The following is a 13,857-nucleotide window of genomic DNA, read 5'->3' as shown; positions in this document are numbered from 1 at the left end:
CTAGGGCCCTTTCCCCCTCGCAGATGGGAGTGTTTTGAATCTCTGGGCCCATCTGTTCCAAACGTGTCCTCTAAAGCTGACACCAATGTGTAGTCAGTCTGCTGGTTTTTTTTTTAAGATTTTATTCATTTATTTGACACAGAGAGAGACAGCGAGAGAGGGAACACAAGCAGGGGGAGTGGGAGAGGGAGAAGCAGGCCTCCCGCCAAGCAGGGAGCCCAATAAGGGGCTCGATCCCAGGACCCTGGGATCATGACCTGAGCCGAAGGCAGACGCTTAACGACTGAGCCACCCAGGCGCCCCAGTCTGCTGTTTTTATATGTTTTTCGTAAACCCTCAATATCCATTTTAAAGATTGTTTCTCGGGCGCCTGGGTGGCTCAGTTGGTTAAGCGACTGCCTTCAGCTCAGGTCATGATCCTGGAGTCCCAGGATCGAGTCCCGCATCAGGCTCCCTGCCCGGCAGGGAGTCTGCTTCTCCCTCTGACCCTCCTCCCTCTCATGCTCTCTGTCTCTCATTCTCTCTCTCTCTCAAATAAATAAATAAAAATAAAATCTTAAAAAGGGAAATAGGACCTACCAACTATAAACAGGAAATAGTTTGAGTGGGGGGGGACCCCACCCAACTACATTTTATGTATTATGGAAAAGTGAGCTTTAGCTTTGCTTCAGACTCGTGTGGCAAGATTCCTTTCCTCCATTTTGATCTGCAAGTTATTGTTTAATGTGAGAAACTTATTTGTGGGAGATAAATGAGATTTGGGCTTAATTCCAAAAACATGAGTGTCTCATATGGGATCGTGTGGACACATCTTAATGAAATAATTAACACGGAATATTCTTAACACAGAGAACATTAGAACAGAGTATGCACTCGGATTCTTGGGAGGGTGTTGGCAATCCCTGAAGAGGACCGGTGTGGGCGAGCCTGGGGTGTTCTAACTGCACCCTCTCCCCTCCCCCCAGCCCCTCTGTGTGGCCTCAGGCCTGTCCCTTGCACACTGTCCTCTGGGACCAACTACAGAGGATTTGACCCTAAAATAATTTTGAAGAGATTTTTCTTAAAAAATTGAGGTGGGAACTTAAATCTGGAGGGTCTTAACTGTATTAAAAACAAAACAAGGCAAAAATTAACACAAGCTCTGCAGTGAGATAGTCTCTACCTGCATTATTTCACCTGCCAACTCGGCTAGCAGGGCAATTATTCTAGATTTCAGTAAAAATAAATCAGTTACCAATTCTTGGCAGAGCTACTTATATATTCATATATATAAGCTAGGTTGAAGCAATTCTAGAATTTTCCTGGTGGTTATTTAAATCTGCTAAGGAGCTTGCACATTCAGACAGCTTTTCAAATCCAAGGTGAACCTTCAGCGTCGAAGTCTATTTTGAAACAAAACTTTTTTTTTAATTAAATAAGATTTGACACATTTCTTTAAGCTGCTAGAAACCTTTTAGAAAACATAATAAAGACTATGTGAGGGAAATGATAAAAATACATCATTTAGCACCTAAAAATAATATCTGTGGAACACTTACCGTGTGCCAGACACAGTTCTCAAGGCCTCATACTTTCACATTTAATAATAATTACTGCGATCTTAATTTTCTGGTTGTGGAAACTAGAGAGTATAAGCAAACTAGCCCAGGGTCCCACAGGGAAGCGAGTGACAGAGCCGAGCAGAGGCTTAAGTTCCAGTGCTGAAGGTGATCATGCAGCTTAGTTTAACACGACACTAAAAAGATACTATTTTTTAAAAGATTTTATTTATTTATTGGACAGAGCATGAGTAGGGGGAACTGCAGGCAGAGGGAGAGGAAGAAGCAGGCCCCTCAGTGAGCAGGGAGCCCGTTGTGGGGCTTAATCCCAGGACCCTGGGATCATGACCTGAGCTGAAGGCAGATGCTTAACCAACTGAGTCACCCAGGTGCCCCTAAAAAGATGTTTTTTGACCACAGAATACACGCATCAATTGCAATCTGACATGCACGGCCTTTCTGGCTTAAGTGGGGTCCCCCCCAATTTCCACAACACTGTAGATTCAGTGACAGCTTGTAAACCTGACGCAGAAGTTCAGTCTCATCTCGTATACATGTGTAAATTAAAGCCCAGAGGGGGAAACTGACCTGCTCAAGGTCATAAAACTACTTCTGGCCAAAGTCGGACAGGAAGTTAGGTCTTCTGCCGCCTGGCTGCTGTAGGACTTGCCTCCCTGAGTCTGCTGCTGGAGCTGAGTCTCCGTGCCTAACAGACATTCAAGTTACGGTTGCCTTCTGCTGACCGTGTAGAGCCTATCTTTTCAGCTGAGATGGGGGTCTGCATGAAATGTTATAGAACAGGCGGAAAAAACAGTGAGATCGTTCCTGTCCTCCCATCCTGGGCTCATAAGCTAGGGAGTGGCACCCTGGTCGTCTTCTATCTGCTGTTGCTTTTCCCAAATGTGTGGAAGTGGAGTACGTTCCTTGGAAACTTCCCCGTGTAAAATGCTCACACCTTTTAGGTAGATGGTTCCCTGTGGAGTCTGGTATACAATAGTGTGAAACACATGCCCTTGATTCTTTATAGCTCTCAAAGTTGCTGGAATTTCGGCTCCAGTGGCAGCTCGAAGATGTGCATTGTCTGTGATATGTGATCTTCTAACCCTTCTGTTGTTTTGGAGTCAAGGATCCTTTTTTTTTTTTTTTTTTGAGTTCCAAGGATCATATTCACTTGTGAGGCCAGTGGGTGTTAGGTGCTGGGGGGTTTCCTTTATGGGAAGGGCAACGGTTGGCTAACTCTAGCCCACAGCAGCTCCTGCTAACTGCAATCTTCGCTGCTATGTTTGTGCTTCTGTGTTGGGTGTCTCACTGCCACGGCTCGTGGTTCTGTAAGTGATGATTCAGTGGTCCTGTGTACCTCAGAGCCTGCTGGCCGCTCTACCTTGTTTTTTCAGGTGAATGCTTTGTACCACTAAGCAGGCTTGTGCATTTGGGTCTTTACAAATGAATGTTTGCTGTTGTGCGAAAGCAGGTTTTGAGGTCTGCTTTCCATCCCTCCAGGTACTGCTTTTCCTCTGCTGTGTCCTCTTAATATTTATGGAACTGTTGTGGAGAGAAGTTTAATGTGACGTAAGCGAAATAAAGTGTTTTTCATAACTGTGGTTTAAAAAATGTATTTGTTGGGAATATAAGAACTTGCAATAACTAGGCTAAGTAGTCAGTGTTCCCATTATATTCTGAATTCTATTCTATTTTAGGTATGCAGCACCCTTTTAAGAATTTGATGAAAACCATGAACACTCTTCCTGGAAAAAGGTACATAAACACAAATGCTTGCCTATAATTCAAGAGGGTTAGGAGGGTTAGGAATCTCGGTCTTAAGCTGTCAAACCTTTTTTTTTTATTTAAGATTTTATTTGAGAGCGTGTGTGAGCAGGGGGAGGGGCAGAGGGAGGGAGAATCACAAGCAGGCTCTGCACTCAGTGTGGAGCCTGACATGGGCTTGATCCCATGACCCTGGGATCATGACCTGAGCCAAAATCAAGAGTTGGACGCTTAACTGACTGAGCCACGCAGGTGCCCCAGAGTTTTTGAGCAGTAGCAATTTAATCTTTGGTCAGCTAATCTCATGCTTGTGGACTGATGACCACAGGCACTGTGTGTTCAAGTAAAACGCAGCCCACACATGTCAAAGTCCTGGTATGCAGTACGTCAATTATATGAGTAGATTTTCTGTAATTACCTCATCTAAGTCAGTATGAAACCCCACTAGGGATGGGGAGAAAAGTCATTCATTCATAATGAAGTGATCTGAATGTCAGGAGTTGTTTGAAAATTTCCCTCGCGTGTGAGAAATAGAAGATGCAAAACCTCTTAAAGGTGTAAAACATTATCTCATAACAAGTGTCTGGGAATACACTGAGCTTTGAGTGAAGAAAGGCTTGCTGGGGATAAGTATATACTCCAGGCTTCTGGATCCTACCCTTAAGACTCAAAGACCTTTATCCTGAGAATAGATGTGCGCAGTTAGGCTTTGAAATGCAGACATTTTCCTTGTCACTGCAACTTTGACTTGCCCCAGAGTTGAAGGTTTCCAGAACCGTCAGTCCGAAGAGGAGGAGGTAGGGATTCTGCCTTTTGCCTCTGGCAGAACTGGGGCAAGAACCCTCTAACCAACTCAGTGGCTTAGAGAAACAGTTGGGGTGACATTTTTCACTTAAATGTGGCTCTGGGATTTTTGTTAATCCATGAGAAGAAATGAATTATTTTAAAGCATCAGAAGACTTTTTTTAAACTGCAAAGTACCATTTTTCTCCCTATCAATCACTTTCATCAATTTGGTAAAATGAAGACGGATTCCCTTCCACTGGTACCATTACATCAAGCTGCTTATGAACTGCACACGTCCTGGGGCTGTCTGACCTACAGAAGGGGCCGCTGGCACTGGGAGTCTGGTCTTCATCTACTGCCAAGCCTCCCTGGCTTCCCCTAAGGTTTGTGCTTGGCAGAGCAAGAGAGGGAGCACTGAGGTGGTGGTTAGGACAGTGGTGTCTCCCAAGTGTCAAGAGATGCAGGTTAGGGGCGCCTGGGTGGCTCAGTCATTAAGCGTCTGCCTTCGGCTCAGGTCATGATCCCAGGGTCCTGGGATCGAGTCCCGCATCGGGCTCCCTGCTCCGCGGGGAGTCTGCTTCTATCTGCCTCTCTGCCTTCTTGTGCTCTCTTCTCTGTCAAATAAATAAGTAAAATCAACAACAAAAAGATGCAGGTTAGGAGCAGTTAACTCAGGAACTGGTTCAGTGACTTCTAATCACACTCTTTGTTTTAGTGGGAAATAGTGGTACTGTTCTGTGGTAGATTATGTATGACATTTAATTTGTAATATAATCCAGTACAACACGAGTATGGGTATTTTTGTTTTAATGAGAAATATTTGAGTTGTACATACCACAAATAGCTTCAAGTTTCTGTAACAAACCCCCATGGCCAAACAGCTAAACAATACCTGAAGCAGGACTTTAAAGGTGAAAAGTCTTATAAAATTAACTTACAAAAACCTCCCTATCAAGTAGTTTGGCATTTACTGTACATTAGTCAAAAGCTCAAGCTAAAATCGGATGTTTTTTTAAAAAAATCGAAGTTTACATTCATACAGATTCGGCATTGTTAAAAAATATGCACAAATAACCACATCCATGCAATATAATTTCTTTAAAAATTTAAAGCAATATAAAAGAGCAGACCTAAGTACAGAACAGAACATTTTGGTTTATAACCTGCAGCTCAAGATTGCTAGCTGATTGGAGTAAAATTAATTCTAAACATTTTAAATATGATTGTTTCAGTCAATCAGCTAAGGGTGCATGTGAGTGTCTGAACCATTTCTAAGATGGAATCTGCTTGTTTCCGTAACATGTGATGAACGCCGCTGTTCAGTGAGCACGTTAGCTACATCTGAAGAGTGTCTTACAAATAAATCAGAATTCACAGAGTGCTCGGCTCTTCAGGAAACGGCAGTTTCCGAGACCCCGAGACCAATCAACGGGCTTTGCCAAACGGCCCAGGCTCCCTGCCCCCCAGGGAGGAACAGCCTTTGGAAGCGGGGCCCAGGGTGCTGAGAGAGAGCGCCCTCTCTGGCCGAGTCTGGAGCTGCAGGGGTCTGCAGCAGGTGGCGTCGTCGGCAGCAGGTCCCTGGGCCAGGCCAACGCTCAGGGTCACTCACCGACCGGTCTGGGGCCCCGAGGCGGGCACCCGCGGGAGCGGGCTGGTGGTGCGGTGCCGCAGGCCGGGCGGGGCCTCTAGGTGGGAGGGGGCCCGTTGGTGTACCTCAGCATGGGGTAGAAGGACCTGGCGAAGTTGTTGGCCTGAGTGCAGCGATAGTCCTCTTCGGACGAGGGCAGCAAGCAGGCCAGCAGCAACAGTAGCAGCAGGAGCACCTGCAGGGGCAGCGCGGCCCTGACCACCCGCGACACGAACGAGCGCCGCGGCCGGGAGCTGCCAACAGACGGGGTGGAGAGCTGAGCGCAAGGTGCTGGGGGCCCCCCCCCCCGCTTGTGTCAAGTGAGACCCCCCCCCCAACCCAAGGAGCCGAGATTACGGCGGGGCCCACGACAAAGGTTCGGTCCTGGGAGAGCAACCCAGCCCTTTCCAGACCAAAGAAAGCAAGTAAAGTGGGTTTTGTACAAAGACCTAGAGCACGGGATGGGCAAGACTGCTGAGGTGCGTGTGGGCAACAGGGGACTCGCTGTGGTGACTGCAGGGCCCCCTTACCTGCTGTCCAGCTTTTTCTTGTCTGCTGTTGTTCTGTCTGCCCCGAACTGCTGGGTACAAAAGAATGCAGTTTAGTAACTGAAGACTGGGAGTCTGGGCCAGGATAAAACATCCTTCCTTCTTAAATTATACACCTCCCTTAGGTCATCTTCCCGCCAAGGTTGGAGCCCAGAGTAATGCGTGTGAGATTATACTCCATGAGGCCAGCAATACTGGCCGTTTCACGTTCCCGTTTGTTGATCGGTTGTTAATGGAGAAATCGGGGAGTCCCTTTAACGATACTGTAAGGGCTCCCCTCTTTCACAACCTACTCCAGTTCCGGTGACGAGCAGCTGATACGACAGCCTTTCTGTTGGGTCAGTTTTCTTTAATCTTTGGCATCAGCCTCTCCCCTGGCCAGCAGGTGGAAGCGGATCTGTGCTGTCGTGAATTGGGGGCTGGGGGCTGGGGCCGTGGGAGGCTCCAGTTCCTGTCCCCTGGGTAACTTGGAAAAATCACCAGCACAGTGCTCAGGGCACAAAGGGGCTCTCACCTTTGCTTGCGGAGCTGGCACGGATGCTGCTGGCGGCTGGGCTCCGGCGTCCACCTCGTCCAAGCTGGGCAGAGATGGGTCTGGGTTCTGAAATCCACACCCCAAAGGTTCAGTTCAGGGAAACAGAAGGTCTCAAGAGCACAAAAACATGCTTCGTGCAGATTCCTCACTGCTCCACTCACCCCTTCCCCCAGCTCAAATCTTTCCGGAAGAGGGGAGCTCTTCTATTCTTCTCACTCCCCACCTTAACAGGGACTCTTCCAGACAAAAAGGCATGCGGCAGGCAAGGCCAGGCCAACCCTGCCATTAACACGCACAGCATGCACTAGGGGAGACAGAGTCTAGCTGCAGCGAGCCGGACAGGATCAGTGGGCCGTGAGCCCCAGATGTGCAGATGTGATCACGTGGCCATCAACATGCTAGAGCCGAAATGTAACTCCAGCATGGACGGGGCAGGCCTGCTGGAAGTTGGCTGGAAGCTACGGGTTGGGTTTGTTGGGAGCTGGATCACGTTTTAAAGAAAGTAGAAAAAGGAGAGAGTGGTCAGAAGACGGCAACCAGGGCAGTAAAGAGGACGCTCAAGTCTGTTCGGCATGAAGGCAAGTCAGAAATGACAGAGGAATTAGGCCGGTTTTTCACACGCCAGCCACGTGAACACGTAGGCGCTACAGTGCTGTCTTCCCCTTGCAAACGACACAACGGCGTCAAAGAGCCTGTGTAACTTTTTAAGGCCGCACAGCTAGGAAGGGGCAGGACTTGAGACTCTGCTCAACGAAGTGCTTGCGTCCTGCCCCCTCCCCCCGCCCCCAGCAAGGCTGCCACGCTGCCTTCCTATTCGTCTCTAATAAGACATCTTTCGATTTAGAAGCCACAAGTTGACTCACCTGGCGTCCCTGCAAGGATATTAAGTCTTGGGACACTTGCTCAAGTAACTGTTTGAGTTTCTTCTCAATAACATGTACCTTCTCTTCAGCCTCAATATAGTCTTCTCTGTGCCCCTTAACAAGGAGACTGTCTGAAATCTCTTGTAAGGTGTTTACTTGAGGTTGACGTTCCGTGAGCTCTTTTTCCAGTTGCTAAAAATAAAAAAAAGTGTGAGAACTAGCTGCTTCGTGTGGCCAGAAGTGGCTTTCTTAGTGCCAGGAAAGCTCAGGGATGGGGGTTGCCTCCAGAACCTTCTACTGCTTCTATGTGCCTGTGTGTGTGTCCTGAAGCCCAGCATCTCATTTAGGCAGCAGGTAGGTTATACCCTGCCTGTTTTCCATTCCTTCTCATTCTGAGGACAATTGGATGGAAGAGTTAGAAGTGAGGGAAAGACTAGATCTTTGTCCACCGCAGGAGGAAGTCAAGGAAAAATCCAAACTGGGTAAGTTGGGAAACAGTAGCTTAAGAAATAAAGGCACACGTCTGTGAAATCAGCCTGAATTGTCGATTACCTTGCTTGCTGTCTGATAGGGTAGGCATTAGACAACATGGGGCTATTTATTTTTTTTAAAGATTTTATTCATTTGACATAGAGAGACACAGCGAGAGAGGGAACACAAGCAGGGGGAGTGGGAGAGGGAGAAGCAGCCTTCCCGCGGAGCAGGGAGCCAGATGCGGGGCTCGATCCCAGGACCCTGAGATCATGACCTGAGCTGAAGGCAGACCCTTAATGACTGAGCCACCCAGGCGCCCCAACATGGGGCTATTTAATTTAAAACTAAAAATTCAGTTTGTCACAAGAGCCACTTTGCCATGCTCAACAGCCACCCGGCCCATAGTTATCATACGGGGCAGCACAGATATGGAGCATTTCCTTCACTGCAGAAAGTTTGTTGGGGAGCGCTGCTCTTGAGAGTGGGGCTTTGCAAAGATTTTAGTGTATAAGAAGGTTTTTAAAATAATGACCAGTACTTTAAATTTATTTATAACTGAACCACATACAAATTTATGGGTAAGAATGTCACCTGGTTAGTTAGTGAAATAAATATAGAAAAACACCACTACCCTCCAAGAAATAAAGACTTTGCTATAGTGGATTTAGAAAACTCCTACAGCTCATTGTGTCTGTGGAGTAATTGAGCATATTCCCCCCCGCCCCCCCATGAGTCCTATTCCAAAAGGAGAAAACACTTCCAATCAAATGGCTTTAAGGGTCTCAGGATATTGCTAAACACCTAGGTCCCCAATTCCCGACAGTCTTAAAAGACTTCCTGCTTTTGGCCATGGCTCTTCCTCCCTGCAGGTCATCTTGCTAAACAACTACAAGGGGATGCTCAGTAGATACAACCTGAACGTGAGATGCCACACCCGCATCGTTCCCAGAAACACGAGGTGAGGCTACCTGAGTATGCACCTGACAGAGGGCAGGGGCAGCGCAGAACCCCTTAGGAAGAAACTTACCATCAGCTCTTCCTGACATTCCAGGAGAACCTGGGGGTCTGCCTCTGGGTCCGGGACCTGAGCCTTCTGCCTCCGGCTCTCAGCACTCGCTAACCACAGTAACAGATCTTGACTCAACTGGTGGAAGTCCTTTAAAAAAAAACACATACACACATCATAGCATTGCCTTTTCTGTAAAGGAAGGTGTGCTGAGAAGCAGCTTGCTGGCTTAGGCCTACTCAGTATTTGCTTCTCTTGTCTTTGTCCAGCAAATATAAGGGCCAGATTTAAATGAAATGCCAGGGCCCCAAAACAAGGCGAAGGGAAAGCAGGAAAGAGGGCACGGCTGGCACAGTCCCAGGAGGCACGATGAATTTTGTCAAGTGGAAGTGCTAGCAGAAAGGCAGGGCTTCAGAATGCTCCTGCCCCCGCTATTACGTAGAAAGACCACACAAATTATGACAAATCTGCGGGATTCAGTGGAAAGGGAGACACCCCAACAGGGCAGGCTGTGGCCCAGGGACAGGGCTGCATGGGAGCTTGCTGGTGGGCTTGTGTTCCCGAAGATGGGGTCAGAGCTAACACGGGATGAGCATTTACCACCTGTCAAGTGCTGGGCTAAGATTATATGAATTTAGTCCTCAAAAGCAGCTCATGAGGTAAAGACTAGAATTACTCCCATTTTTCAGATGAGGGAAACAAAACAAAGGTCTAGCAGGCACAGTGATTTGCCCGAAGTCACACAGCTACTAAAGCTCTAGAGTTGGGTTAAACCGCTCCTTGCGCTGGGCCAGGTCTCTTAATCAGTCTGCTATAAGGTCCTCCTGGCCAAAGGACAGAGATGGGGCAGGGCGGGGTGGCATTTCCGACCTACTGGAATGCTCGCTGGAACCCTTATGCTAGGAGTGGGCCAGGGTGACAGAACAGGAGACCCAGGGCCAGCAGCAGGTCTCTGGACAGCAGCTGGGCCTTTTGGAAGCAAATGGTAAAGCACATTTCCCTCACACAAGCCGTATTTGTGCCAAAGCAGCCCGACGATAAAAATACCGGCTTCTCCCACCCACGTGGGCCCTGGCTGCGCCCCGGACCGGGCCCTGGTGCCGGCGTACCTGGCACTGCAGGAGGGACCGCCGTAAGCCCTCTCTCCAGCTCTCCACTGCGCCCTGGGCCGCGTCCCAGCGCAGCCCCAGCTGGCCGACTCTACCCTGGAGCTCGCTGGACTCTGCGCTCTCCGTCTGCAGAAATTCCTTGCTGCTCATGTTCACGGAGACTACCAAAGCCTGGTAGGTGTCAAAGGCTTTTAAGATCTCCTACCGCAGAGGAAAAAGATTGCGTTAGGCATTCTGAAAATAGTGATGTGGGGTTCATTTGAACCTCAGCGGGCACGGATCTGCCAAACGCTTCTCTGAGCTGTGGCCACAGAAACAAGTGCGACCTTGCTTGTAACTGGCTGGGCAGCATCAAGTGAGGAGCTGCCTTGCAAGGTCAGGGGCCTTGGCTGGCCAGGCTGGCAGCAGAGTCTGTCTCCTGGCTGGCTGGCTCAACCAGAGCCATGAATAGACCCCCCTGAGCCCTGGTTGGCTTATTTCTGGACCAGACTGAAAGTGTTCCAGATAAAATATACACAGTTAACCCGCATGGGCCCCGAGGTATCACAGGAGTGTTATCCCTTAGGATGAACAGTAATCCCAGATAGAGTAATGCACAAAGGAAATGAAGAGTACCAATGTGAAGACCGCCTGGGTACCCCAAACCGCTGCCCTGGGTCATCTTAGGAGCTCAGGCTCATGCTCAGGGCACCCCCGAAGTGCAGGGCTCACTCAAGCAGCCCCTCTCCCCTGCTCCCTGGCTAGTTCTGGTGCGGTGATGGCTATGTGGGTGACAAATTCTGTGTAACAGAGTAACCACATCAGGCCACAGAATTCATCAGTAGGTGAGCTGGTCCTCCTCCCCATCCTCGACGCTCTACCACCAGCCTGGACAGCACAGTGTGGAAGAGTGTTTTTAGCTGCCTGGCAGTGGCCGCTAGCACCTCCGTAAGAGTCTAGCCGAGGGGTGCCTGGGTGGCTCAGTTGGTTAAGCGACTGCCTTCGGCTCAGGTCATGATCCTGGAGTCCCGGGATCGAGTCCCGCATCGGGCTCCCTGCTCAGCAGGGAGTCTGCTTCCGCCTCTGACCCTCCTCCCTCTCATGCTCTCTGTCTCTCACTGTCTCTCTCGCAAATAAATAAAATCTTAAGAAAAAAAAAAATTTAAAGAGTCTAGCCGGGTCTTTGAGGTCAGATCTTTCCAGCACAGGGGATCTGAGCCGCACCTCCCCAGTGCTGACTGGGGCTTTGGGATCATGTGCAGATGCTCTTCTGAAAACAGAAATCTACCTCCATGTCCTTGCCAGTGATGGGACAGACTGACTGCTACCATACATGTCTGCAGCTTGCCACCCACACCCCTGACAGATGGGACCTGCTGATCCTGTGGAGCATGCGTCCGCGTGCACCTTCTGAATCCCTCTTCCCTCCAGGCCTCCCCCTCACCTTGAGCCGCCTCACTCGGAGCTCCATTTCCCGGATATCAGAGGGCGGCTCTGCTGTCTTTAACGTTTCTAGCTCTGCTTCCGTTTCTTTCAGCCAAGTGGTGATGTCGCTGATCTCAGAGTTCAGCTGTTGCAAGTTTTGTTTTATTCTGAGTTGATTGTGAAGTTCCTGGGCTTGAATCAGCTCCCATCTGTCAAAGGCACCTGGAATAAAATGTCGCCCATGAAAAGCAGTAGCACCCACAGGTTTCTCTGCCTCCGACTAGTCCAGGGTCAGGGTGAGAACACCTGTAGGGGATGAACCTGGCTGGAGGCTCAGGTGCAGGAGTCCCCACTTCCCCTGGAGTGTGGAATAGCCTGCTTCGCTCGCTCTGGTTCAAGGCCTGTGCCATGACCTGCCCGCAAAGGCTGGAATGAGGTGGGCAGTGGGGTAGGAGACCCAACGGTGTTGCCAACGTGCACCGTGGGCCCAAGTTCAGCATTTTAGTTTATGCTGTTTTTAGGGCACTTTCTTTTTTGGTCCATGAATGATCAAGTCAATGCTATTTGGTTTTTGGGTTAGTTGAGTCATTACTTTTCTAATCACCGAACCTGTCTCACAAGGAGACACCTGACAACTCTGGTCATCATCGTCATGTCTGATCTTTACATACAAGTGACATCATTAAAACATGCACTTCATCCTATGAAGCTCATTCTGTCAATATTTAAAGAATAGTTTTGAAAGTAAACAGCTTAGGAGTTTGTTCATAAATACAAGTTAGCTGATTCTGTTTCTGCTTTTTTAAAAAACTTTTTTTATTTTAAAGTAATCTCTACACCCAACGTGGGATTCGAACTTACAACCCCAAGATCAAGAATTGCATGCTTTACCAACTGAGCCAGCCAGGCGCCCCACAAGTCAGCTGGTTCTAAGATAACACTGGCTGCCGTAGGCTAAGCTTAGCTGTTTGGGCGATTATGGTTTTCTGTTTTTTTGTTTTTTTGTTTTTTCTGAAGGGGAGGAAGGGCTGAGGGAGAGAGAGAACGTGAAGCAGGCTCTTCGCCCAATGCAGAGTCCCACACGGGGCTCCATCTCACGACCCGGAGATCATGATCTGAGCTGAAACCAAGAGTCGGACGCTTACCTGAGCCGCCCAGGTGCCCCTAATTGTTCAATTCTTAATTAATGTTGTTGAGCAATGACTTAAAGTAAATGCTCAGCTAACCCAAAGTACAGACTTCACCTGTCCTGACAACGGCCTAATTTAACTGTACCTGATTGCTGCCCGCTGAGAGCGGCCAGGCCTTCGTCTTCCTGCCGTGAGCTGCCATTCAAGATTCTGGAGCTTTCTTTACCACCATCAGTGTCCGGGGATAACAGCAGCTTTCCCTAGAATGAGCCGATTTTTACGTTACCATTTGTAAAACTTCAAAGGCTGTGTGAAGAGTATCTCAGTTCATAGAAATGAAGATATGGGACCTCTTTCCTTCGAAGGGTAACTTGCTATTAATACGGAGATTCTTTAGCGTACTGGGTGCATTTATAAGCAAGCAGCGCTAACGACAGAAATAAGGGCTTGGTAAAGGCCGGGATGGTGGGGAAGCAGGTGAGATGTCAGGGTTGGAAATAAAATGGCCTAATTTGGGGCTTCCTAACACTTTTCAAATGAACCATGCAGAACAAGTTAAAAATCACTGTTGGTCAGCCGGGCTGTTACTGTGTGCTCACTTGCACATTTGCACAGTGTTTTGCAAAATTCAGTCCTCCCTCCTAGTCACTCACTCTGTAGAGCTGGCTGGCAGATTATCACCAGGAGTTGGAAACACAGAGCACAAATCTGCCTCCAGGGGCCATTCATTACCAAGCATTTATTTTTCACTGCACGTACTGACTCTTCTGTTAGCACAGACCTCATTGGGCTATTATTATCTCAGGCCTTTCCAAAAATAAATGTGTCCTTTTTAGAAAAGCCACGCTTTCTTTGGTTTGTGTCCATACGGCCTACTTGTGTGGAATGCAAAACAAAACAAAACAAAACAACCAAAAAACCCTTCATTTCTGGTGACAGGCCTGGTTTCAGACACACAAAAAAGGGTGGAACTTTTGAAACTGGCCAGGTGAGAACACAAGCTTATTCACTGGGAGAGGCCAAACCAGGTGGCCCTGCCTACAAAGCAAAGGTGAGGTGCTGGGGTCCCTCTC

The 13,857-nt window shown here is 48.5% G+C and overlaps 2 protein-coding genes across 17 annotated transcripts in view; one reads left to right on the top strand and one right to left on the bottom strand.

Moving 5' to 3' along the window:
• ESR2 (estrogen receptor 2) overlaps nucleotides 1-13,586 on the top strand; it is an 83,747-nt gene extending 70,161 nt beyond the window's left edge. For 4 of the 7 annotated variants that reach the window (XR_008508141.1, XM_064571159.1, XM_045901021.2 and 1 more), the window contains one exon: nucleotides 3,236-5,125. Coding sequence is in view for 2 of the 7 variants with exons in the window: in XM_064571159.1 (XP_064427229.1) it covers nucleotides 3,236-3,254 (19 nt within the window). In the remaining 5 variants the exon portion in view is untranslated. Of the gene's footprint in view, nucleotides 1-3,038; nucleotides 3,135-3,235; nucleotides 5,126-12,671 lie in introns of those variants that run through there. The other 3 variants (XR_006795097.1, XM_045901022.1, XM_064571160.1) reach the window with 2 other exon arrangements.
• The window catches only part of SYNE2 (spectrin repeat containing nuclear envelope protein 2), a 326,900-nt gene continuing 317,921 nt past the window's right edge, over nucleotides 4,879-13,857 (bottom strand). For 9 of the 10 annotated variants that reach the window (XM_045901009.3, XM_064571157.1, XM_045901013.3 and 6 more), the window contains 8 exons: nucleotides 12,930-13,044; nucleotides 11,674-11,876; nucleotides 10,251-10,451; nucleotides 9,163-9,291; nucleotides 7,662-7,853; nucleotides 6,778-6,864; nucleotides 6,246-6,295; nucleotides 4,879-5,969 (listed from right to left, as the gene is read on the bottom strand). In XM_045901009.3, the coding sequence (XP_045756965.2) occupies nucleotides 5,774-5,969; nucleotides 6,246-6,295; nucleotides 6,778-6,864; nucleotides 7,662-7,853; nucleotides 9,163-9,291; nucleotides 10,251-10,451; nucleotides 11,674-11,876; nucleotides 12,930-13,044 (1,173 nt within the window). In that variant the 3' untranslated portion in view covers nucleotides 4,879-5,773. The remainder of the gene's footprint in view (nucleotides 5,970-6,245; nucleotides 6,296-6,777; nucleotides 6,865-7,661; nucleotides 7,854-9,162; nucleotides 9,292-10,250; nucleotides 10,452-11,673; nucleotides 11,877-12,929; nucleotides 13,045-13,857) is intronic. The other variant, XM_045901011.3, reaches the window with a different exon arrangement.

The sequence above is a fragment of the Mirounga angustirostris genome, unplaced genomic scaffold (assembly GCF_029215605.1).
Source record: "Mirounga angustirostris isolate CCGP_5_RB_7025 unplaced genomic scaffold, mMirAng1.0.hap1 SCAF_9, whole genome shotgun sequence".
In the NCBI taxonomy this organism is placed as follows: Eukaryota; Metazoa; Chordata; class Mammalia; order Carnivora; family Phocidae; genus Mirounga; species Mirounga angustirostris.
This window is presented reverse-complemented; position numbering and strand designations above follow the sequence as displayed.